Source organism: Branchiostoma belcheri, unplaced genomic scaffold (genome assembly GCF_001625305.1).
Source record: "Branchiostoma belcheri isolate BF01 breed outbred unplaced genomic scaffold, Haploidv18h27 scaffold69, whole genome shotgun sequence".
Lineage (NCBI taxonomy): Eukaryota > Metazoa > Chordata > Leptocardii > Amphioxiformes > Branchiostomatidae > Branchiostoma > Branchiostoma belcheri.
This window is the reverse complement of record NW_017804342.1, coordinates 1,730,584-1,758,017: the sequence shown is the minus strand read 5'-3', so window position 1 is coordinate 1,758,017 and position 27,434 is coordinate 1,730,584. Positions and strand designations below refer to the sequence as shown.

Here is a 27,434-nt window from a genome sequence, read left to right as displayed (position 1 = left end):
ACATACAATTTACATTGTACAATTCCTGGTGCATACTTGTGAAACTATTGTTACATAGAAATATATTATGTTAAAACATCTCTAGCTATAGAGAACTGTTGTTCTTGCATACCTAGATATTTTTCCGTTATGTATGTTGTACACGTACATATCCCGGTCACTTTTAATTTTACCTAGTTTCATTTTGTTTAATTATTGTCCACCAATTGTATTAGTTTCTGTTCTGTACATTACGCCGAATCGTATTGTAGCGGACTCTAATTAGAATATTGTAAAATGTATGTTACACATTAAGTAGGTCCTAATAAAACACACAAACAAACTAAACAAACAAACAAACAAACAAAAAGTTTTAGCTCTGTGTCAGTAAATGTTGTAGTAGAAGTAGTTTCCAATAAAATCGCATATGATATAGCTGGCCTACATTTAGCACCATTTTGATTTCATCAACATGGTCTTTCAATAGTAAAGGCACGGTCAACAGAAGAAACATGATATGTTTTAGAATAAAGCACTCAGAACGACTTGTCTATTTATTGTCTTTCACGGATTCCCGTCTTTGTTGTTCGTTGACTCGATCTTCTGAAAGACGACGCGAATCTCACCAAGTTCGACCCTTCGTATACACTCCCTTAATAAGGCATGGTCTGTGCACTCATGGCCTTCGTCCATAGGCATGGTGTGTTGACTCTGTAAAACAAGCATATACAATAAAACATGTAACAGGGTCAGTTTACTGAGGAAAATCACAGTGACTGGTCGAAAGCTCTGGGTGAGATAATTCTCTGTATGTATCAAAAGCTCAAACTTTTAAAGTTTAAACATGTAACAAAGGATCACTTTAACTTTTATAAGTTAGAGAAAACAGAGAAAAGTTAACTTACAAACAGTGACAGAGTAAAATAAAGACTAGTTATAGAGTAACATGCAGTGTCCTGCTGGTTTTGTCTTCAGATTGTAATACAACAACCCTAACGAAAATATCATCTTGCCACAAATGTTGCAAGTAATCAGTAATTCTAGTGAATATGACATTTAGCCATATAGCACTGATAAATCAAAGTTTTAGTAGTGAAAACTTAATAACAAGATCTGACGAATACCAGGTTATTGATTCTAATGATTCCAGAAAGGCGCAATAAACTCGCCGTAAGGCTGCTTACCTCCTTGGCGTGATGTGTTTTCTGCCAGTAGATTTCACAAAGAGCAACGACAACTCCGAGCATCAGACCACAGAACAACAGGTAAAACACTCCCTGTTGGAACATCGCAAGAAACAGGTACATTATACACATGTAGATGTTACCATTTTTCGGAAAAAATAGCGAACTCCGTCTTCTGTTTAATGTAATCTGATCAAAACTCATAGAGATCAATAAAACCAAGCGTTAGCATAAAAATATTGCCTGTGCTGGTAGCTCTAAAATTATTTTCTCATTGTAGTCTTTTCAGAATTTACGTAAGCAACCATATCGATTACAAGTCTTTTAACAGACTTAGAGTCTTTGTATTCAAGGGAAGTTTCTAAGAGTAACTACAGTTAAAGTGTTTTTTTAGAGTTCTGGTTAAAAGGCTTCATGTTTGTAAAGAAATGTACCTTCAGGTCAGCTAATGTTAGACCGCTGGCATTGGGCCTGGGATTAGACCCATCTAGGGAACATTCTGACTTTGGCCACCATCGGTCCCTCAGCGTGTTGATTCTGCCCAACTCTCGCAACTGTAAGATGCTGCAAAATGGGAAAGATCATGATCTATATAATCAGGGCCACTTATATCTCAAGGGGGCATTATGTAACGTTTTTTCACCAAAATAAAAAAAAAGAAGAAATATAATAAGTATAAAATGTTGTGTGACTGTAATTATTTTCCACCCATTATCTTGCATTTCAATAAGAGAAGAATGGCAATGAATAGATGATGGACACCCCAGTGGTAAACCCAGACGAGGGGGGGGGGTATAAAACTAGTCACGTTTGGGATTGTTCTCTCCGCAAAAGCACCACCTACATCGCTACATATAGCGACGAAAAGAAGAACTCCAGTCAGAAGCTCTGATAGACACCGAAACGTACTAAGCAGGTGAGATACAGTACAAGTTGTATGAGAAGAAAATCCCTATATCCAGGTTCTTTTAAACATGTCAGTGCGGGGGTGTATTGCAGTCAGGGCAATCATGAGAATCATTTTTATTGAGCCGCTCATCTTACCCGACAGTGAGTTTCTCTGTCCAGTGACTGTGGTTCCTTGTTGCAATCCCATAGCCGCCATAGACGAACGGTGCTCCAACCATGCTCAACCGGCATTCAGGGTCTTTCATTGCCTATCAGTGTGAGAACAAAAACTGCATTTAGTTTACATACCACCATCCTGTGCACAATCTTTGAACGGTCATTCAAACGGTTCAAAGTTTAAACGGTCATTCAAAAACTATGAACAAGTAGGGGGGGGGGATTTATTGGATAATAGCACCCACTAGCTTTAACCAGGCCTTCCTAAGGTGATATGGATCGTGGTATTTGATTAAAAAAATTGAGGAAAAAATTGGCCAGGAGAGTCAGTCTACTTTGGTTAATTACTCTATTTGGATAAATTTGAACTCAAGACTTTCATCTGGTACAGACAAAGAATCTGCTAAAACACCACAAGGTATCCCAATCAACTACTTTTATTGCTATTTACATGTAATAGCTTCTTATGCAAATATTTTATGAACATCAAAATAAACACTGCCAAAGATATCGTTCATGATAAACAGCTCAATTGTAAGTTTATTTAAATCTAATTTGAAAAAAAATGAAACAAGACAAAAACAAAGAAATCCTCAATGATGCCGGTTCTGTAGAACTTTTGCTATAACGTTGCAACATAAAATCTTATGGCAACCTTTTTGTATATGTCACAACCTTTTTTTTATAAAGCATGTTATGCCACATGCATTGCTAATGGAATTACCTCGTACACGAAATACGTGCCATCTGTTATGAAGGCATATCCTCCCTGTCTCGCTCTGTCCATCCCCTCGTGAAGGTTACTGACAAAGCTTTCCTGAGGGTTTGCCTTCATGCCGTACCAAAGTCTTTCATAGATAGAACTTGTGCCTAAGGAGAGAAAAGTAAAATTCAGTAAGACGCCAGTATATGTAGCTTGCGCCTATTTTATCGTTTACACATACCTGTGCTAGTTTTTCCTTATTCTTCTTCCATGGAACAGATCCTCCTTTATTCATATAGGGATGGACTTTACAAATTTTACTCTCAGGTAATAAAATACATTTTATTTGTAAGTTTATTTAGCCTGATTTATTTAGCCTGACTTACGCTTTTCCCAAGCAACCCTTAGTCTTGCATGTATATACATTGTAATAAAGATGATTTTAAACCCCCCTTATCGTGACCTGGCTTCGTTTTCGAGAATAAATGTGTAAGATACTCACTCTCTTGCGCTTTGAAGAAATCGTACAGCGACCCGTGGTTGACGATGCCGTACTTTACTTTGGTTTGCGAGGCGAGGTCATCCAGAGACGTGACGGGGTGTTTGAGGCGTTTGACGGTGAGGAAGGCCGTGAGGTTGGCGGTGTAAGTGGACACGACAATCAGCACGAACAGCCACCAGAACCCGGCCATGATCCGCGTGGACAGAGACCGGGGTGGTGGCTCTCCTCCTTTTGAATTGTAGAGTACAAAAATCCTCTGTTACGCATACGAGAGTATTGACTAATCGAAGAACCCCGCAATATATGAAAAGTGGCTTTATCAATGGCAATAAATGCCAGTAACTTAGGGTAATATTTACTTTAAAACACCTAAAGACTTATGGTAATGGTAGTAAATAAGTAACTAAATAACATGAAGTTTGGTAATTACATTCACTACTATTATTTAGTCCAAAATTACAGCATTTGATTTTATTCGAGCAGTAATACGGTCATGAGCACATAAAATCCAAGTAGGTCAGAGTGACGTTGGCAGTACAAATTTGACTCAAATTTAACTTAAATTAGATTCGATTTAACATGTATAGAAAGCTTGGCGTGTCCTAAATTTATTCAGACTGCTCTAAACACCAGCCAACCCTGGTCGGCTGATGTTCGGAGGAAGGATCTGTATGTGTAACAGGGACCCAGTCAAGGCCATACAGAAAGATATATTGACGCATCTTTGTGATAAACCTATTGTCCTCGAAGCTTTTTCTTCATAACATATTAGCATTTGATTACCTTTCCGCATCATGGACCAGTAGACAAACCAGAGGCTGTTTCTCAAGTTAAAGGCCCTGTCGTTATCGGCATGTCTGTCCCCGGCGTTCATCTTCAGCCGCAGTCTGCTGGTCAGGAACAGCAGGATCCCGACCGTGAACATGCAGGTAACGATACACAACCAGACCTGGGAACGGGAGGAGCACCTGATCTCTAATGCGTTTCTTTAGCCCTTATGTTAAAAGTAGAATTTCTCATTGATTGATCTCTTAATCCATCACATATACGTGTCTGAAAGACAAGGCAGGCCAAAGGCTTATTATAGGCTCGTCATACAACCATTTTTCTAAATTATACTTTGACCCTAAAAACACATACTAAAAAGTTGAAAAAAAAAAGAATCAAGCAATAAACTCCACAATCAGCAGCTAGCTATACAATTACAGACTTTCATCCTTAAACAATTTGATCATGTAAGGAATTGGACTCTTTATATGTTTTACAGCTAGGGATTTGAATGAATGTCTGTGCAATTTGAAGATACACTTACTCGCTGCTCAGTTAAATAGGCTATCCTTATCTGTATGTATGTATGTTACGTATGTATGTATGTATGTATGTATGTATGTTACACACAAAGATTGTTTGTCACCTGCCAATGGAAAGGATGGGTAAACGCCAGGATGTGCCTATCCTCCTGTGACGGTCTGCGCATGACGAGTACGTTTCCATACTCCATAAAAGGTTTGGTGAAGTCAACAACCTTTTCCCTCAGTGACGTAATTGTCAGGGCGGAAACGGCCAGGTCAGCCTTCTAGAATAAACAACAAATACTTTCAGATTATACAAATTAAAATATAATGAAAATATTTTCTTTACATTCCTGTAGTTTGTGGTGGCAACAAAAACTGAGTGCATCTGGTGTGGGCTGTTTGGCACAAATGTCATAACAGGTGGGAAATTACAATCACACAAAAGATTTTTTTTCAATTAGATATTACGTTTTTTGTACAAAAATGGTACATAATGGCCATTCAAACGGTTCCAAAAATAACCCTTACTGTAACACCAAAAACAACATATTTGAGTCTCAGTGGTAGAATAAACGACGTGCTGAGACAACGGGTAGGGATTTGTCATTAAATGATGATGTGTAAAAATAGAAATGTGGATTATAAATTAATACGGCCTATATATATGCAATTTAGAAAATATACCTTATTAACAAGCTGACCAATAACTCCCGTCCAGTTGCCGTCAGGAAGTTTATTTCCTGCAATGTTGTCCGGGCTTTCGTACAGTTCATACCGGAAGTCTACCACGGATGACAGATCATTCAGCAGATCCACACAGAACCCACTCCACTGGAACCCGTCCGGACTCACTCGCTTGACTATAAATGGGGACCTCTAAATACGACAGAAAGGCCTGGTTAATTTCTTCTGGCCCTCATGGTTTAAGAAAAAGTACAAGCATGCGAATGTACAGATGCCTTGGCAGAAATCCATTTTATATCACATGTATATTATATTTTACGCTACTTGAAAGACATTTAGAGCGATTTCATTGCTGTATAACTGTTTTCAAGATGATTTTCTGAGCTTCAGATGTAAAAGGAAAGTGATATAAAGATTAAATGATATCAGATAAAGATAAAGAGTAAATGCTATCAGGCAGATTTCCTCATCCAGAAATTCTGCCTGGAAATTTCATTAACTGCCTTCGGCCGTTACAACTGGCAATACTGCCTTATTTGCCAATCAAATACACGGATGGCTGCATCATCATACTCGTGTAATATTCTACAAATGTGTTGTAAACCAGGATGCTACAAAATATAGGTTTTACTTACAAAATGTACCTCTTACCTCAAAGACAGCCACCCTCAGCACTGGCGTGTCCATAGCTTTGATAGAGTCAGTCACATCCGAACTGTGTAAACAACAAAAGCGGTCGCCTGTGAAGTCCTAGTGATGCAGAGCGAGGTTTCTGCAGCTATTAGATTGCCAACACACCATTAAAACGCCCTCCTGGATTTGCTCTGTAAAATTGCCAACTGCAAATTGCGAAAGGAACAAATCGACTATAAAACATTTACAAATTCAGGAATATATCATTCCTAGTCACATGGATTACCATAACTCAATATCACCAAGGAGGTCATTAGTAAAACCCCAAGGTACGCTTCCAACGTTAGATGTGCACATGAAATAAAGCCGCCAAGCACCGTGAATGGTGAGTTAAATGGTGTGCTACAGAGGGAAGGAACCCTACTTTAATACATCAACACCAATTGGTAGCGTCCCTGTTATATACACCGAAGATAAATTGATAAAAGAGAAATAAAAAAATACATGCTTTTATTGCCTACAAATAGGTTGATAAGCCGAGGAACACGTTGCAATTCTGCGAGTGCATCAACGTATAGGTTATCGTAAATACCACACAAATTGCATTTAAATCGGATGAATGTGTCACAAAAAGAATGGTTTGATTAAGCCGTGCTTATGGAAATTGCATGGCCTTGTATTCCTGCACATATTTACAAGGGCGTTATAAACAGGCAAGATCTCGAAGATATCTATATGTACATCAAACAAAACTGCTCGATATAATCACAACTAATTCCATGTTTAATTCAAGAATTAACATCTTAGATGTTCACACATTAGACATGAAAAATATCTAGATTTCAAACAACAGAACACCTTTGACGAGCTGAAATCATGGGTTAGCATTTCCTTGTTGGTGCCCCATACACTTCACTGTAAGAGAAATTGCCAATAACTCGCCGCCAGTTTTTTAAATCTCAAAGCCAGGAGCGCCATACGGTCGTTCCCAAGTTCATACATATGTACATAAACCGTAATGTTTATATATCATAAATTAAAAAACGTATTTGGAAACCAAAAATTACTTTTCACTGACTTGGTATATTACTTTACGCTCACTAAATCATTTCCCCGATAGATGCTTGTGTATTACAGGAAAGGAATTAAACAATAAATCTTGATCAAAGTTTGCAAGCTCAGCGCAGATTACATGCAATAAGTGAACACATTTAAGTATCAATCGCAGTTGATAATGTTACCAGGCCCTCCCACGTGTAACGTCAAATCGATTTACGATTTTGAAACCAGCTGGTTTGCAGGCAGATAATCTTTACAACTCCCTCGACAGATTTCCCACCCACCAATTATAAAGACATATTGACACGTTAGATTTGTTCGTTGATAACCATGGTTTTCTAAGGTTTTTATTTGTTCTTATTATTCAGCGAGTGCTTTGCTGTATCGTTGACAAAGAACCAGCCTTCAGCTAGAGGGAATGGCGATATTTTCCCGGAATAACAAAATCCGAGTTGGACGTGACACGATTTCTAAACCCTAACTTCTCGAGTGAATGAAAACCTGCTCGCGAGTGCTAGATGCGATATACCTGACCTGTTTTTGACTCAACATTAGCAAACAAAAGTAGATTAATGTAGAGCGAGCTACAAATAGGGAGGGGGGTGACCAAAACTGTTGGGATGAAATCACGAAATAATAAAGTGAATAGCATATATATGTGTCTCAATGCTTCTGGGATAATTTTATGACAGAATGCACCTTCACCATGGCTGAGAAGATTAGCTATCTAGTAAATATGCTTAATGGATTTGTTGAATGATTTTTATGCAAACTCATCCTATTTTGTTATTACGCAACAGGATTAGTTAAGCTTTACATTGTTTTCTAGTTTGTTTATCGGGATACCTGATATGAGCTTATGAGTTTTAAAACTAAACATTAACGTAACATTTTCCATAAAAGAAACATTCCTTACTCGATCTAAAAGAAAAATGACGGCCTAGATTAAGGGAACACATGGCGTTACCTTATCTATTTGACAAGAACATCTGCTAACTACATAATTTGTCTAGTAATTATAGACTCTGGGGTTACACGAGCAATTCTATCTCTACACCTAACAGGCCTAATTACGTAAACAGGGGGCCATGCTTATTGTCTGGAACAAGGCAGATAAACTATCACTAAGTAATTGGCCGCGCCGTTTTAGCTAAGAGACAATAAAGTTTTATTGGCAGGAAATTGTTATGGGCATCGTTTTGGGCATCGTATATGTATGCGCCACTGTAACCTTCTTTTAGCTTACTAGTATGGCAATCACACACGCATGATAACACCTACAAACCAACATGAGTGGCTAAGGTGCTTAAGTAGCAATAGACGTTCTAGCTTGTATTCGTATTATTATTACCACTAAATATGGAATATACAGAAGAATTAACAGTTACCGGGTATGTCTTTATTCTTCAACTATGATGTTTTTTTACAAAGAATTATTCTTTCTCTTCTCTTCTCTGTATTCGCCCCTCTCTCTAAATCCTGTTGATCCCAATACGACAAAAGGGTGGTGCAACTACAAAAGTGTATACACTGTTACAAATTACAACACAAATGTATTCTGCTATTACCTCCCTGAACAAAAAGACACATTTTGTTTAGGGTAATGGAAACATGCTCCAATCTCATTCCAATATCATCAAAGTAATGTTGCTCCTGCAAATAATGTGATTTGTCATGGCTTTCTGAAATTCGCTTTTTTGCAGCGCCGGTCAATTTTCCTCTAGCTCACGTTCTATATGTTGAGATTATGTAATCAGTCATTGAAATGTGCACATTGACATCGTGGCGCCTTCTCTGTCGCTTAAAAATGGCACCAATTTCACGGTAGGCAAGCTTCTCAGCCCATATTCCTGGCATTTTAGAAGCCCCTGACCTAGACGTAAATTGAACATTTGAAATGTTTGCGACGTCACCAAACGCAAGTTTTTAAGTCAATTTTACCTGAAAACAATGCATAGCATAACTGTAGAATTCAAATAAAAGCCCCATCAATGAATACTTGTATAAAGTCATACGTTTTGCATTCTGAATGCAATGAACAATGACCATCGTAGCTTTGGGAGGAAAGTTACTATAGAATGAAAGGTGATGGATACAATTGTATAAAATGGATATTTGTATTCATCAAAATTTAAATTATTGATAAAGGAATGTGACTAAAATAATTAAAAAAAACGGGCAGAAAAAATATGGACGCAATGCACCAGTACCTGGTGTGCTTACATATAAACGGGTGATTGAATGATTGAATGACTGCCTCAATTGGCCCAAATGTTTGCAAATCAAAACTTGATTGACAGCAATGACAAGATTGTTCTTTTTGGCAGTAACGGCACCGACTTAATACGTACTCTAAGACCTGCCTGATGGGTACATGTACTAAATGCACTTATGACCCAAGTCTCCGTTGAGATACATTGTACATTATTAATGAACAACCAATTGTAAGATTGTTACGAATGACATAGCCTTGTACCAAAGTACCATAAATAACAGTACCGCTATATTAACTGTTATTTTGTAGAGTGTAATTCATTAAACCATGGTTCATGAGCTGTGAAATGTGTTTCAAAAGGTCTTATCCTTCATGACCCTCAGCCAAAATGTGATAAAAGTAAAGTAAGGGTGAGAACGTGAGGTTACCTAGGAGCATCTCCCATCCATCCGTCCATTGCCCTATCTTATTTCTTCAGGGCATTGGGACGTTTCCGCGCCTCCAAATGAGTTTCCTTACAACTGGGTGGCCGTGCCTTATTTTTGATATCACTACAAGATACAAGCACCATTCGTTGTGAGATTCTACCTCCTGCATGGCAAGCAAACGTGCTCTGAAATTTATAATACGATTCTATTCATCAAATGAGCTTAAAAAAATTAAAATCATGCCAATCGACCAGTGGTGTGTAGAATTATGTTTCACTTTTATTATTTTGCAATTGAAATTTGAAAAAAATAATGATTAATCAGATATAGATGAATAAATAATGATTAATTAGATATAATAATAGATGTAGGAACATAATTTATTATTTTAAGGGCGGATTAAACTTTATTCCAAAACAAAAAATAAAACTAACCTTGTCACAACTTCGACTAGTCTGGTTTGCATTTAAATTGATTGAAATAGCGCCAATCGATAGTCAATCTGGACAGGATCATCGAGATTTGCAGTACGTATGGAGGATAAATGCGCAAAATCGTTCGTTATAGAGTTTACATCTGTATAAATGCGAAATCTCGGAGTAACAACATAAGACAGAACAAACGAGTTGATTACAAAATCAATACTGTAGTGAAGACAGCTGATTAACCTTTAGTCTATTTATGGCATTCATTAATCAGTAAATATAGTTACTGGTTAATCATGAGATGAAAACATTGATTTATTTAGAGAAAGTTGGTTTTCGAAGGACACCACACGATGATTCTCTCATTAAACCCTGATCTCGTAATTTAATTTCGGACCGCCTGCAGTGTTAGCTCTTTGGCGCCCTGCCGGCAGCACGGAGTTTGCTAGCTACATTCTGTTCATTTCATTCCTGTAAAATATCTATATTGTTATTAAATGGGAGTTTAAAGAACTGTGGAAAAGTTAGAAGCGCCAACAACAATGAAAAGCGCCAACATGGCGATATGCTAACCCTGTATAAATAAATAAAAATGAAATGAAATCATAACTATATAATGCTACTACTACTACCACTGCCACAATTACTACTACTACTACTACTTCTACTACTACTATTACTACTACTACTATACTGTAATGCTAATAGTATTTCTACTACCACTACTACCGTAATGACAATAGGACATAAACATGTTGAGCGAATAACGGATCAAACACATAAACTTTGATTGGCAGCTCATACTTCTAACGTTTGAATATACAAGGTAATATTATTCATAGAATGACATATAAGACCTTTACTCCCATAACTTGAAATGTTTGGTTGTCAATGCCAGTGAAGGTGAAGCATGTCGTTCCGTAGCCGTTAACGTCGGCCGGGAGGTTGAGTTATTACGTTCCGTACGATTGAACCAGTTTCATGTTCAGAGGAATGCCTTCTACGTGCCTTACCTCAAGCCATTAGTACGTGATGATGCCCGTGTTCAGATACAGAACAGGTTAGATCCACAGACAAATTTTTTAAGACAAATTTTGTGAAGACAGATTTGGTAGAGACAAATTTGGTGAAGACAAATTTGGTGAAGGCAAATTTGGTGAAGGCAAATTTGGTAAAGACAAATTTGAAAAGGTTCTGGAAAAATGCAGATTCAAGTACAGACTCCGTTAGTCACTGACGACAATCGTGGATCCTGCTTGATTTGTCATACAGTTCATCAAAATCCATTCAGTTCCTTGAGTAAATGCATGTTTCCAGTGTATCCCATTACTTGGATGTCTAACCTCCATCAACGTAACAAATTAAATCATTATTACTATGGCTACGGACGGATCACGTTCCTTCATCTCGTGCAAATGCTTCTCGTGTTGTATCACAATGGAAAAAAACGCAATAACAGGTTGTATTACTATTAGATTTTTAAGAATCATATTCCAGTAGGTGGTATTAACTTGTAAATTCATTGTACTAGCATAACATTTAGTTGAATTTATCTTATTCAAATTATTAAAATTGGTATTAAAATTAAATGTATGTAACCTAGAAACAGTTGGAGATCAAGTGGGATGTAAATTTAAATTAACTATATCTACTTCTCAGCTTCACCATTAGGTCTACATCATGAATCCCATACCCGCATGTTAATAACTGTGCTTAATTAAACTAATTTAAGTCAAGGTACGTTACTTGTATTTTAAGGTTCTTGGTATTCCTGCGCAGTCATCGTACAAACGTTAGTCACAGGCAATTGTATAGCACGTTATAAGAAATATGCGCTCTGGTGCTGTGAATCTTCCACGGCCCATGCCAGTTCCCTTAGGCGCTGTTATAACCCCATAAAAGCCAGGGTGAATGCCAGGAGGAGTCATTGCTCCTACCCATTATTGCAGTACGCGATGGTATCTTGTAACTAACCTGTCCCTTTTTGGTTGTTCTTGTCGGCATATTTTTTATCTGCTTATTTTTTACAGATTCACATGGTATACTTTTGAGGTGTGGCCAACACGATGTATGCATCATACACAAGGCTGACACCCAGTGGTGCCAATATACGAATCTTCGGGAACCCATACAAATAAAAAAACATAGAAAACACTACCAATAAGCATAATTATACAGAATCAATACGATTCACTACTAAATAAACAATCCTCCTAACTAATTTGGACCAACAAGTTGTGGTCTTGATATTTAGCATAAGTCTTTAATCATAACTTACAATAGACATAGTACAGTCAAACTTGCAGATTCAGAATTCTTCATTACAACATTGTCTAAACTACTGATTGCAGTAGCTGTCATATTTATCACGTTTGATACATGTTCATTATGTTAAATTTTAGCCACATCTTTAAAACTACCAATGTGTCTATGATATAAAATTACACAACCATTATGTGTCAATAAGACCTATTTTCAATATTTTTTCCACATCAACGTCTGTCATTAAAATTTGTAGGTCATTTTCTAAATAATTAAGTATCCTTCAAAGGCTATCTCCCTAAAGACAATTACCAATGATGGCTAAAGTATGTATCTCTGTAGTTACACTATGTTATCATTAGCAGGACAATATGCTGTGCAGTAATTATACCCACAAGATAAAATTGGGGTCAAGCTTAGCTTCAGCACTGTGTTTTGGGTTGCTTGTCGCGATCCGTTGTCTAAAGGTCCTGGGTGGTATGAAAGCTCTCGTTTCGCTTTGCCATGACGGTTTTTAAGCATTACAAAGTACTTGCGCCGCAGAGACGACAGGGGGTCAAAATAAAACTTACTAAACCCACGTTAAAGTGCAGACAGAGCAGCGTGACTGTATTTCTTATTTGGTAGTCACCAATGACCCTGACCTAGATACGTTAAAATCCTTTTCTGCTTAGTGGTCTCTTTACCATTTCCATGGAACGGTAGGTAGTAGCTGTAACAGCCCATGACCGTTTAGAATTCAATTTGAACGCACATTTATTATTCAGAAGTTACTAAAGACTATGACCTAGATACGTTACAAAAAAATCATACAGGCTTAGATATAAATTCTTCAAAGGGGTTCACTTTCGCAAAAGGTAAAATAACGGTGATTTGGCTAGCATGAGACATTTTGCTGTGGACCCTAGCTGCCCGCTAAAATGTCAACCGTAGATTAAGGTCAGGAACTGGGGTTGCCTTTACATGGCGAACAATTTGATTCCTTAACAGTTTTAGGCCGTTCGATGTCGACTGTTTTTTTATCAATCCGCATCGTTATCTGTCTCTATAATTTATTTCGTCAGTGATTTAAAAGATAAAAGAAAACATCAGCCATCATTTATCTTATCTCTCAAACCAGTCGTTCCACAAGGGTTAAGGTCAAGCCATTTAAACTCTAGGATTGGGTTTATTGAAATGTATGTTACAGACATAGCAGCACTTGTGCTTTATTTTACATTAGAGACACGGTCACAATTCTCAAGTTTTAACCCTTCTGCTCCAGCGAATCCTTTTCAATATGACTATAGGTTTTATCAGCCATTACTCTAGAAGCCATATGTGCATGAAGTAAGCATAATTAGTATAGATTTTTCCGAAACACCATGTACCTCAACAGCTTATCAAGACAATGTATTTCATGCTTTCAGAAAAATGATTATAACACAGAAATCTTCTTCGAAAACCAAATAAATGAAAGGAATTAGTTGTGTTGAATGCAAACCTCACCATATATATATTCACAACATTGAGGTTTCTCACCCAAACGGTTTGCAGCTAGATCATGGAATGTTGCCATGTATTATGTACGTCTTGGTCATAAAGATATAGCTTTGCCACAACCAAGCAAATAAAATATGCTATTCATTAATCTTAACACATGTAATCCATTCCACATCGGGTCATAACTGTAATTTCTATCATTATGGACGAGGATTGCCTTACAGTCGTTGTTACTAAAGCGCATCCTTGCTATTCTATTTAACAAATAGCATCGTATTTATACTATGACAAATAGCATACTATTTATCAAGTATAGCACGAACATACCTGCGTCCCTACTATGTCTCAGCCAGGGCTGCATAAAAGGTGGAACCACATTCACGAGTAAACCTGCACTGGGGAGGGTGCTGAGGTTCGTACAGTCATCACGTCAGTACTGTAAGCTATGGATGGTAAACTGCCAACCCGCAGTTCCATAGATTACAGGGGTTTGTAGTGTGACGATGTGCCGTCAATCACTGACAGCTGCAGTAACTGACAGCCTCATACATACACGAATCTGGTGGTCTCTGTGGTACACAGTTTTCTGCAGACGGCCGTTAATCATTTAGAGGTCTATTGATTAAGTGAGGTCAGAGCACAGACGGCGAGCCTGGGCCACACGGCGCCCAACTGTTATATTTACATATGGTATATTCTGAATTCTTATGCCAGTCTCGTGCTCATTTGTTTATCACACTGCTCTACATTTAGGAGATCTAAAAATCGCCATGATTGTTTTTCCTTCTACTGTTTGGTTAATGTTCAATGTTGTGCAAATGAGGTCATCAATAAATAAAAATATCACTTCGATGTCGATTCGGGGTATTTTTCTGCATCAATAATATACGTTTTTTTTAAATTCAACTGCAACATGATAACAACATCATTAATAACATAGATCTTGTGTATTGACGGCTGGAAATTTGAACTTATATATGGTTGTTTAATTTATTTCAAAGACATGAAGTTTTCGTCTACATTTCTTGATAATGGCACCAGCCTCGGCTACCACTATCATGTTATTTAGTTACAGTAACTTGACCTGGGACTCCGCCTACTGAACAAGCTCGGTATTACACCAAATGCACTCCACAAAATGTACCAGTATAGTGTTGTTGTTGTCATTTTAGGGCCTCTTTTATACTTTCTACACTACAAAATGCTTAGAATTGTCAAAAATGTACACTGGTACCAAAGGATACCAAGTAGTATACTATACGAAGACCTACCCACAGTCAGCGAAACAATAAGGAAACGAAGGTTTAAGTTCATCGGACACTGCTATAGAAGTGAGGATGAAATCATAAACCAGTTAATACTGTGGGAGCCCTCACATGGGAAAAGAAGTCGTGGTCGCCCAGCAAGAAACTACATAAATCAATTAATGGACGACACCCAGCTCGACAAGAAAAACCTGATGGTAGTAATGAAGGATAGGAAGAAATGGAGAGCTGTCATTGGCACCGAGGGAAGCTCGACCCAGTGAGTGAGTGTTTATACTGATGGTGCCCTGCGGAGATCAACTGAACTGCAGTCAGCTCACCCTTGCAGGCAGTTGCGTAATGCGGTGCATTTATACACGAACAGGGAAATAATCACAATCACAGAGTCTGACAGCCGATATATGTCTACACTATACAGCACGGTTTACTACTGGCTACCTCCCACATAAGACATTTTAGACAGGCTTCAAGAATTTTGTCCGTCATTAATGCTATGTTTTCAGCACAGTCACCCAAAACAATACAACCGGTAACCAAATGTAATAAATTTTACAACGGGCAGGGTCAAAGAAAAATTTGTCCCTACAATACCTCAAAGAATATTGTACTTTTAACGTATAGGGGAAACGTGTCAAATACCATTGATTCCATGGTTGTCTTTGATTGTCGGTGCACTTTTTCTATACTTTTCACAAAGACATTAGAGAACTTTTATAATTGCACAGGTTAAAGCCATTGTGAAGAAATATAAAGTATAGAAATTTAAAGTATTGTAAAGCAAGATGATAAGGGAAAAAAGGATTACAATCATATTCCCTACAGTGTCTTTGCACATCTCACCCAAATGAACTCTGAATGTTACGGTATCATTTATTGATTCTCTGTACCACAGTCAGTGCTGAACATAAATTGTCCTTCTTCAGTGAGGAGTGAAGGTCGATGGCAGCGATGTCAGTTAGTCTCCCTAGTCTCTATCAGACTAACACTGCGGTTTAGAAATACAGTAAAATTTCTAAACATAATTTGGTCAGTAATTTCCTTTTTTCCAAACTCTTATGATCCCTACCCCCCCATAGAAAGGCCTAGTGGAGGCTAAAAAGTCCCCCTATATAAGCCTTTTTATTGCACCTAGATTCGTAAAAGTTTTCACAATAGCTTTCACAATGTTTAATATCAATGTCATATTGCATGTAGTTTGGAGTATTCAGAAACTAGTATATAGTAGATCTAGAAATCTGTCAGATAAATTGCTTTATTCGTCTCTCTGAATAACATGGTAGCATCAAAACACGAGCCTTGTGAATTAGTTTATTGCATATAATCACTAATTGTTCAAGACATGAAGTGAGACATTTTGAAGTTTTTCGGAAGAACAAATTACACCAACAGCCCTTTTGAAAAAGATGGACGTTAATAAACACCGTTCATAGTTAAGAATGAGAATGTTTCATCTATGTAAGGAGCTATTTCTAACGTCTTAAGCTTGTGGTCATTATGAAACGTCTGCTATATGCCTGCTCGTTTTAAAAGAAACCTGTCTTGTCTATCTCCACCAGACTCATTTGCAGACCGAATAGCAGGTAAATTGGACCCTGTATTACCGGCTCATTCCCTTGGCCAGTTACATTCTCTTTAGGCCGGTTTCTACTATCTATTTAGCTGCAAAGGAGTCTGTTGGAGACTATCTATCTGTATGCTGTGCAGGTATAGCGCAGGCATACACATAAGCTCAAATAATCACGCACTGGCACATTCCCGCTGGTGTTTCCGGTGGATTCCTGGATAGATTCATGGATAACGCTCTTGCAGAGATGGTGACGATAGTTTTAAGCTTTATTAACGAACGCCCTTAGGTGCCGATGTTGAGTTGCTCAATCATATCAAGACAGAAATAGAACTTATCTCTAATGCCTATCTAGCCATGCTTTCCCGTAACAGTAGTTGTTGTAGGTATTCCGTCAGTAGTTTTTTCTACGAATGGCGAAATTTTTCTCTTGTGTAGATGATTTCTCAAGTACAGCATGTATCTCTTCTGACCCTGTTCTACATTAAATCTCCTACGTATAAGATTTAGAATTATTATAAAATTGCTTGCAGGTAGGACTGGTATTCTCGCTGTCGATACTCGGATAGATATCGACGTTTCCTACTGATAGAAGAGTGATGACGGTATTTAGTTTTGCTGTAGGCGATACTTTACAAGCGGCAGTCCTGTCATCCATGGCGCTACAAGGCACCGGATACATTATCTCAAACTTATCATTGCTTTTGTCACTGCACGAAAATGTAGATTTACCAATGTTAGTAAATACCTATGAAGTCGTTTTATGGTTACTTTGTACTTAGCATTGATACTGCATAAAAATCAGGGCCGTTAATTCAAAGATTACTATTGCTTTGTTTTAAATTATCCTACTTATATTTACAGGCATTTTACGGTGATTTCTGGTACCGTATTATAAGCAAAAATGATAAAAAATACCTGACTTTACTGATAGTTACTAACATGTTGTTAATCCGATTTTCGAGCAGTGTGTTGGGCTCAGTGTGACATGCTGCCAATTAATTCCAAAGGAGAGAAAAGGATTCAACCATCTCTGCCTTCGTGCAAGGCACGAGTTCCTAAACGATTCCACTTATACAGATTTCTTCTACTAGATATGTTTTATAATGTATCAACGCAGGCCATTGCCTTCATGATATGTACTTCCCACATTGCACATTACATCAGTTCAATTATTTCTAGGGGACTTTATCTCTGAATAGTGATCCGAATTTCTCCTAGTTCAGCCAACTGAAGACATTGGCTGAGTATGGCGTGGTCAGTCGGTTGCTGAGGCCGTTTGTTGTGGTCATTTACATCCTGACTCTGTAAACAAACAACAACAAAACCATTTAAAATGTCATATATATTTATATGTTACATTCCATACGAAATTTTGGTTTTGGTTGATGACGGTTCGAACTTGTGTGCTTTCAATTGTTTTGTTGAATGCAGTTTTAATTAAGTATGATGTAATGCTCGTAATTATTGTTTATTCTGGGATAAATTAACAACCTGGATATGAGAAAAATTCTATAATGAAATTTACCCAGGGATACGTATCTTTAATAAAAACAGTAAAATCTTAATACATTTTCATGTAGGCTTCTTTAAGATTTTTTGGTTGATGTGGTTGTTTGTGATTGATTGGATTGATTGAATAGACGAATCTGTAAACTCACCTTTAGGCTTTCAGGGTCGCTGCTAACCTTCTTGATGCGGAGTTTTTTATGCCAAGAGACTTCGCCGACAGCCACCAGGAGACCGATCACCAGGCCAGAGAACAAGAGATAGAAAACACCCTGTATAGTGATGGAAATGTCACGTTTTATGTAAGGCTGGAAGGTTGATTTAACTTTGTAAGATTTAAAATTTGATCAAGAGTTACGAAGATAAAATTAATGCTATAAAAAATGACAAGAAACACACTTGAAAATCCTGCAGAGTTAGACCACTGGCTTCCACGCTGCTATCAGACCCATCCAGTGAGCACCCAGCAGCCGGCCACCAGCGGTCTTTTAACGCGTTGATTCTTCCCATTTCTCTTAATTGTAAGATCCTGCTCGACAAGATACAGAAATATATCACGCGTAATATGCTTAAATAGAAAGGACTAGTGAGCTACAGGTGTTCTGGCAAAGTACGATGTACCAGGGTAGGAAATAAAACGTAGAATTTGTTACTAAAAACCTTGGCCTTGGAATTTACAATATAGTAACAGAAGAGTCATAATTCCCAGAAAGCACACGAAGTATAAATACTACAAATGCATAGTTTTATTTGACTTAATTTTCTTAAGAAATAGAATATAGTTTCAGCATCATGAAATATCGAGAGCTTCAACCTTGCGAAGAGTCTATGCGAGTATTGTATAGAATTCTTACCCAACTGATAGTTTCTTTGCCCACTGGCTACCATTCCTTGTCGCAATGCCGTAGCCTCCAAACAGGAAGGGAGCACCGACCATTGTCAATGCACAGTCTGGGTCTTTCATGGCCTAATATTGGGACAATGACGAACATTAGTATGTTTCTTACAGATTATTATGTATCTGTATTGTAGCTCAGTCGTCTTTAGCTTTGTAAAGGGTTTATTCTTTCCAAAGATTCCATTACAGTTACCATACATCTCTTTTTTTGTACATTTTTCGATTTTTTTGTAAACTTTTCTTCCGTTTAATATTTTCAAAAATGTATTTTAATATATGTTTATTTTTATTTTTCTTATCATTTCGTTGCCTGTTTTATTTAGTCTATGGCTTTAACTTATGCCCTCTTAATATCTTAAAACATTGTACCATGTACGATTGTCGAGCAATAAAGTTAATTCAAGTTATTATCATAAATGGTATTTCTTACCTCATACACAAAGTATGTCCCATCTACGATGAAGGCATATCCACCTTTTTTGGCCCGCTTCATCCCCTCCTCCAGCGAGCTGACAAAGCTATCTTCTGGTTTTGCTGTCATACCGTGCCAGAGTCTTTCGTAGCTAGAACTCGTTCCTTTCAAAATAAGGATAAGATGTAACAATGCTAAAATAACAATGTTATATGGGTTCTCTTTTGTGAATTTTTAATGCCTATAAACGAGCTATACATAGCTACTGCAAGCTTACATTCAGCACAAAATATTTCATACACAAAATAATTGATAGTCACAACAGTTGCTTAAATCAGGATGAGTCTGTCTGAGTTATTGAATTATGTAAATTATTCTCCAGCTCATCAGGGCACACCAACATACCCCGAACGGGGACTGAGGCGGTATGACTTCCGTCGAACTATGACCAAGTCCTGACTTCAAACTGTCGAAAATATCCCGTGCTTGTGTTATATAGCTGATGAAGACCAAAGGATTCGGTGGAAAATTCCTTTGTGTTTATTTATTTTTTTTACTTGTAGAACAGTTTCAATTCTAATCATGCTGCTTACAATGATCTCACCGAACATCGCCAGACTATCACAACAAGTTGGAACGCACCTACTTGGCTCTGGAAGAAATCGTACAGCGACCCGTGGTTGACGATGCCGTACTTTACTTTGGTTTGCGAGGCGAGGTCATCCAGAGACGTGACGGGGTGTTTGAGGCGTTTGACGGTGAGGAAGGCCGTGAGGTTGGCGGTGTAAGTGGACACGACAATCAGCACGAACAGCCACCAGAACCCGGCCATGATCCGCGTGGACAGAGACCGAGGTGGTGGCTCCCCTCCTAGAAAATCATGATTTTTTTTGGATTAATATTTTTTTTATTCCAACATGTAATCACCAGACGTGGTGGGGACACACTCAAGTTTTTTCAACTTATATTAATGCCGCCACCAACACATGGGACAAATACACGACAGGACAATACTCATTTACATGCACCTGAGCTAAGTGAGGAAAGTCGTGTAAAGTGCCTTTCCCAAGGGCACAGGATCGGTGGCATGTCAGGACTCGAACCCGGGACTCTTAGTTCCGAGTCGCGCACTCTGCCGCTACGCCACACGACCCCACTTTTGGATTAATTATTTATGGTAGCGATAAGTAAAATGTGTACGCAAAACAATTAAACAATGATATTGAAATCCACCCATCCATCCATACATTCGGCATTCATCCATCCATAGGTCCCATAGTATTGAAATATAAACCCTATATACTAGCTATTCTCAAGCAGAGATTAGATAGTTTTCACGCATTAATACTAGACAGAATAATCTAGAGAAGCACCTTTTTCATTTTGTTATTGAAGACGATGATTTACAGCTAGCACTTATTGGGGATGCAACACTTGCTGTTTACATAGATGGTGATATAGCCTTTTAGGCGTCACATCATAAAATCCTCCACATGTCTTATGTTTTCACGAAAACCCATGATAAAACACTGCCCAGATGTCCATAACCTCCTACTTGCTGTTAGGAATCTGGTCATTTTTCATCTAGGTACACGTAAGTTAAAACATTTTATGGATTTTTAATTATGATTCATTCTACCTTTCCGCACCATGGACCAGTAGACGAACCAGAGGCTGTTTCTCAAGTTAAAGGCCCTGTCGTTATCGGCATGTCTGTCCCCGGCGTTCATCTTCAGCCGCAGTCTGCTGGTCAGGAACAGCAGGATCCCGACGGTGAACATGCTGACGGCAATACACAGCCATACCTGGAGAATATGGTGGAATATATTTTCATTGTATGTTCACCATCTAAGATCCTCCTAACATAAGTCCGCTAATTTTTAACCCATTTGATGTAAATGATGATTGTAAGATCACTCCAATTTCTGATTTAGATCCTGACACAAACCACTTTACAAACTTTCTTAATGACTTTTATACTTCTATAAATACATCTTCCCAATATTATACTGCTGAATCCTTTAATAAATCTTGTAACTTGTCCTTGTCCTTCACTCTATCTCTGTTCCACTTAAATGTACGAAGCCTTCCTTGCCATTTTAATGAACTCAATGAATATCTCTCCTCCTTACACCAAAATTTTACAGTTCTTGCAATAACAGAAACATGGCTAACAGATAATATCACAGAAAATTATAGTATACCTGGTTATAATAGCATACATCACTGCAGAAAGAATAGATCTGGAGGGGGGGTTTCACTATACATAAGAAACGACGTATACTATCAAGAACGACCCGACCTAGAATTTATCATCGACGACACAGGCACAAAGAGTATATCCATTGAAATAATTCCAAGTAACCCGAAGGAGAAAAAAACAATATTGAGCTGTGTGTATCGCCCACCAAATACCGACATTGCAGAATTCAATGAGCGCATAAAGGAATCTATGAACAATATTAATAGGGAAAGAACAACTTGTTACATTATTGGTGATTTCAATATTAATCTGTTAAACAACACTAACAAACCCACTACTGATCATGTAAATGAAATGTTCTCATCTGGTTTTTACCCACTTTTATGCAAACCTACCAGAATTACACCCTACTCTGCTACCTTGATAGATAACATTTATACAAACTCTGTTAACAACAATATCAAAGTTGGCATCCTCATCACTGACATATCAGATCACTTCCCAATATTCCTTACATCCGATTTAAACGAGCCAGTAAGGCAGACAGACAAAATATCTTATCGTCGAGTTAACACAACTAACATTCAGAAATTTACACAATCCCTATCAGAAATAGTATGGAGCGACGTATTAAACGAAACAGACACAGAAAAAGCATGTAATCAATTTTTTGAAACATACGGATCGTTATACGAAAAATGTTTCCCAAAGAAAATTACAAAAATCTCCCAACATTCTCGCAGAAAACCCTGGCTAAGCAGTGGATTGTTAAAGTCAATACGCAGAAAAAACAAGCTCTTTACTAAATATGTCAAGAACCCGACACCCTTAAACCACAGTATCTATAAAAAATACCGGAATAAGTTAAATCATCTCCTAAAAAATGCAAAGAAGGAATACTACCACAGAAAGTTTAATGAAGCCACCAGTAATATAAAACAAACATGGAACCTGATAAATGACGTTTTGAATCGTAATAAAAGTAAATCAGCTGGTCCAAACAAAATACAAATTGGTACCAAAACTACCGAAAATAAAGAAGAAATATGTAACGAATTCAATGATTTTTCATTAATATTGGACCTACGCTTGAGAGTAAAATCCCAAAAGGAATACAAGACCCTCTTAGCTACATCACCTTACAAGTAAATTCTAACCTAACAACTTTTATACCACCAACCTGTGCTGAAATTACAGATATTATCAAAAACTTAAAAGACTCAGCTGCTGGTCATGACGAAATAAGCCCTAAAGTACTAAAGTTATCACTGCCCTATGTTATTGCCCCTCTAACGCATATTTTGTCTCTATCCTTGCAAAATGGAGTTGTTCCTCACCCACTAAAAGTCGCAAAAGTGACGCCTATCTTTAAAAGCAGTGATCCACTTAGCGTTAATAACTATCGACCAATATCTGTCCTTCCCTGCGTATCTAAGGTCTTGGAAAAACTAGTATATAATCGTCTTCTGAAACATTTAAACCAAAATAACATCCTATATAAACACCAATATGGCTTCAGAAAGGGCTATTCTACGTCTCTAGCACTCATACACTTAATGGAAAAAATCTCTACCGCTATAGATAACAAAGAATACACTATAGGAATCTTTCTCGATCTATCAAAGGCTTTTGATACAGTTAATCATTCCATTCTACTCAATAAACTAAAACGATATGGTATATGTGACACCGCAATAAAATGGTTCTCTTCTTATCTATCCAATAGACAGCAATACGTAACCCTTAATGATTATAAATCACAACTTAAAATGATAGAATGTGGTGTCCCACAGGGTTCGATACTAGGACCCCTACTTTTTTTGATTTATTTAAATGACCTCGAAAAAGCATCCTCAATTATATTCTTTATCCTATTTGCAGATGATTCAAATCTTTTTCTTTCAAACTCGAATTTTGATACGCTAGTAAACCTGGCTAACGAAGAATTGGAAAAAGGTTTATATCGTGGTTTTGAGGCAAATAATTATCAGTCAATGTTAAGAAGACATACTACCTTATTTTCTGTAATAGAAATAAAACCTACAATAGAAGCGCCAAAATCTTTCTAAAAAATGTGACCCTTTCTCAAGAGAGTCAAGCCAAATTCTTAGGTATAATCATTGATGAACGATTGACCTGGAAACCACATATAACTATGTTAGGTAAAAAATTTCAAAAACTATCGGTATTATTGGAAAAATTAAACATCTTCTTACACAAAAAACCATTATTACCATATACAATAGCTTAATATACCCATATCTAACCTACGGGAATATAGTCTGGGGATGCGCCTACAAAACCACACTACAGCCCCTAGTATTACTCCAAAAAAGATTTGTTCGTTCAGCCACCGGCGCCAGTTTCCACGCACATTCTGCACCTTTGTTTACAAAACTTAATATTTTGAATATTTTTGACATAAATAAACTTCATCTGATGTTATTTACGTTTAAATTCCTTACTTGTTCTCTTCCAGACACATTTAATGGTCTTCTAAATCTTAATTCCCATTTTCATACTTACCAAACTCGACAAAGTGCCCATTTCCATATCCCCCTAGTTAGAACGTCCTTAGCCCAAATGAGTGTAAAATATAAATGTATAACTACTTGGAATAATCTCCCGCTCCACCTAAAATGTTTAACATCAATAATTAGCTTTAAACGAAATCTTAAAAATCACCTACTTTTCTTTTCCACCGACATTTGATTTCTTATTACTTTGATTTCATCTGTATAAGTCTGAATCTCCGTTTCTCTTTAAAATTCATTTATTTTCTTGAGTTATTGCTTCAATTCTGCCAATGTCTGTATTGCAGTTAAAGTTCTGTTAACGTTAAAGTTATAGTTTTTAACATATCATTTCTAATTAGCGTTATTTATCAATCACTTTTGTTATTCATGTTACTATTTGTTTTGTTACTATTATCATTTTGATCATATTGATCAAATTTATTAATTACCTATTGTTATTTATTATTATCATGTGATTTGTTAGCATTATTTCAGTTGTTAATTAATTTTGTCGGGGAAGATCCCAGACAAGCCACTATGGCTTCATATCTTTCCCCAGCATTTTATTTTATTGTCAGTAACATTTTCATTTTATTGTTATTAAATTATATGCGAACCAATAAACAAACAAAACAAACAAAATAAGTACAACAAAAACTAAACAAATCCTAGCAATTGAATTTGAAATGATCAATTCCGACATCGTACAGAGCATCAAGTTGCTAGTGGACCCGAATTTCTACCACTCAAACAACCGAGGTTGGCTAAAGTTAGGGGGCAGCCTGATCAGACTTAGGCTACGCCAACGTTCCAATACGCATAAACTGAATTTCAGTTAAATTGGAATCAAATTTGACTTATAACCACGACTTAACCACCAGACAAACACCATCCACACCCTAGAATGTTGTAACATTCAGTTGAGCCAACAAGCCGATCACCAACTGACTCCGCCGATTTAGCTCCCAACTTAGTCCTGACCATAGTCGAGCGGAGTTCGGCTAGTTTTCGGGAGGCCACATTCTGTCATGTGTGATAGGGACTATAAGCCCATACCTTCCACTGGAAAGGATGTACAAAGGCAAGCAGGTCCCTGTCCTGCTCCGATGGTTTGCGCATGACCAGCACGTTCCCATACTCCATAAACGGTTTGGTGAAGTCCACTGCTTTCTCTCTCAGAGACGTGATGGACAACGCTGACACGGCAAGATCAGCTTTCTACAAGTACAGAACAAAATGAAAAAATGGAGGTATTCTTTGGGTATACTTGTGTGCGTTCGCTCTCTCTCTCTCTCTCTCTCTCTCTCTCTCTCTAGATAGATAGATAGATAGATAGATCTCGCTGTTTTACAACTGTTTTAGATAGTTATATGACCTCTTTGACAGCTGGTGTTGCTTTCCTTGCACAATAACTACATACCTGTAGACATTCTACTTGTGAATGAAATGTCGACGTACCCCGGAAGTAATTTCTCCAATGACCCCTGACCAGGTTCCATCAGGCAGTTCGTTTCCGGAAATCCCATCCGGAGTTTCGTACAGTTCGTAGTTGAAGTTCAGAATTCTGGACAACTCTTCCAGCAGACTGATGCAAAATCCAACCCACTCATATCCCGTGGGACTTGCTTCTTTTACCACAAATGGTGGTCTCTGCAATTTAAAGCAATGTTATGCAAACTTTTCGCCAAATTATTGACATTTTCTTATCTAGATTGTCATTTTCAATACCTTTCAACATATTAGCATCGCTATTCAGGTTACTGGCCCTTCCTTCCCATTGTCGAAGTGATTTTATATCATTAAGCTGCAGCATAAAATTGCAAATGGCTCTGCAATAGGTTCAGAATTTTTAGTAAGAAAAAAATTACACTGGGCATTGCAAAGTGTCTTCTTGCAATGGTCTCCAGTGTTTCAAAGTCTTAAATGGTCTTTATGTAACCTTTTTGCACCCAAAACTAAAATCTTTTAATTAAAAAAAATTCCTGTGATTGTCACTTACTTCCATGTTTTTTGCAATTATCCTAAATTTCTGACATTCATAGCAGGCGGTAAAACAGGCCTAACGAGGCACACTGGGTTTGTTTCGCCACCAGAAACTACAAGAATGTAATATATTATGAAAATCATGGCAAACATCCTTGTTGTCATTTTTTAAACACATTTGTATGGTGTAATATTTTGACACCGCCACTAATAGAGTAGCTGAGGGTTAATGCAGCTTACTTTGTAAATTGCCTTTCTGTATCGGCCTAATGATACATAATGCGGCATCAACACTATCAACACTAAACATACCAAATACCTACGTATAATCAGGTCAACCTTAAAACCGATGGTCCAAAAAAGGCAAAACGTAATCACCCATAATGTGCCTCAATATCAAATCAGTATTAAGGATTCACTCTGTTCGCCTGACAAAGGGTGTTGTCAAGATAAATGTATCACTTATCATATTTGAAGCATTGCCAGTTTAACGCAAGCAATGCAAATCTAGGGCGGCTAGACAAAAATATTATATTCTGGATGAGTAATAGTCTGATATTGACATTTGTTGTCATTCCTTGGCACATTTTTGTCATTATTTCATACATGAGGCGTTAAAAAAAGCCCAAAACAAGCTACGTAAGGCATCTCTTTATTTCCTGGGCACTGCCCACTAATGCATAGAATCGGCGTAGGGTTTTTGTTCAGACAAAACAAGAAACCGTTTTTGGTTAGTGACATCGAATCTTTGCATCACAAAAAACAGTCTCCTATGGTATAGGATTAATTCAACTTAATATTTTAAAAGAATAACCAGAAAATGGACCAGTTTTGCTCCCCTGAAACTGCATTGGATGCCTTAAATCAACAAATTTCTTACCTCGAACACAGCTACACGTAGAACACTGCCTGGTTCATCCATGGTGTCGGACTAAAAATCTTGTACCTTTATAACGCTAACGATGCGAGATTCCCTTTCAGAAACCCGATAAGTCTTCCTTCTGAAACATAAACAAAGACAGATACTGTGATTCCGGACAGAAGCTGGAAGATAATAAATGGAGTAGTAAGATCGTATTGTACCATCAGCTGCGTACGGCTCCCTTATGGGTAAGCGCACAATTTGAAGATCAATCTTTATGTGCCTTTGAGACAGTGGCGGCCTGTT

The 27,434-nt window shown here is 37.5% G+C and overlaps 1 protein-coding gene across 1 annotated transcript; it reads right to left on the bottom strand.

Annotated features, from left to right (window-relative positions):
• Positions 1-331: 331 nt before the first annotated feature.
• On the bottom strand, positions 332-27,230 carry LOC109484139 (glutamate receptor ionotropic, kainate 3-like). Its single transcript, XM_019787360.1, has 15 exons — positions 27,147-27,230; positions 25,742-25,933; positions 25,340-25,501; positions 21,204-21,369; positions 20,207-20,434; positions 19,637-19,728; positions 16,716-16,724; positions 4,848-5,009; positions 4,217-4,382; positions 3,434-3,661; positions 2,953-3,098; positions 2,208-2,320; positions 1,598-1,727; positions 1,164-1,256; positions 332-690 (listed from the first exon to the last, which is right to left on the bottom strand). The coding sequence occupies exons 1-15, from the start codon at positions 27,186-27,188 to the stop codon at positions 544-546; spliced, it is 2,076 nt and encodes a 691-aa protein (XP_019642919.1). The 5' UTR covers positions 27,189-27,230; the 3' UTR covers positions 332-543.
• Positions 27,231-27,434: the final 204 nt, after the last annotated feature.

Coding starts and splice junctions, on each gene's coding strand:
- LOC109484139 (XM_019787360.1), bottom strand. CDS start 27,188: ATGGATGAACCAGGCAGTGTTCTACGTGTAGCTGTGTTCGAG. Junction 25,934..27,146: donor TACGTGTAGCTGTGTTCGAG/GTAAGAAATTTG, acceptor TTTAAATTGCAG/AGACCACCATTTGTGGTAAA. Junction 2,321..2,952: donor GCACGTATTTCGTGTACGAG/GTAATTCCATTA, acceptor TCACACTGATAG/GCAATGAAAGACCCTGAATG.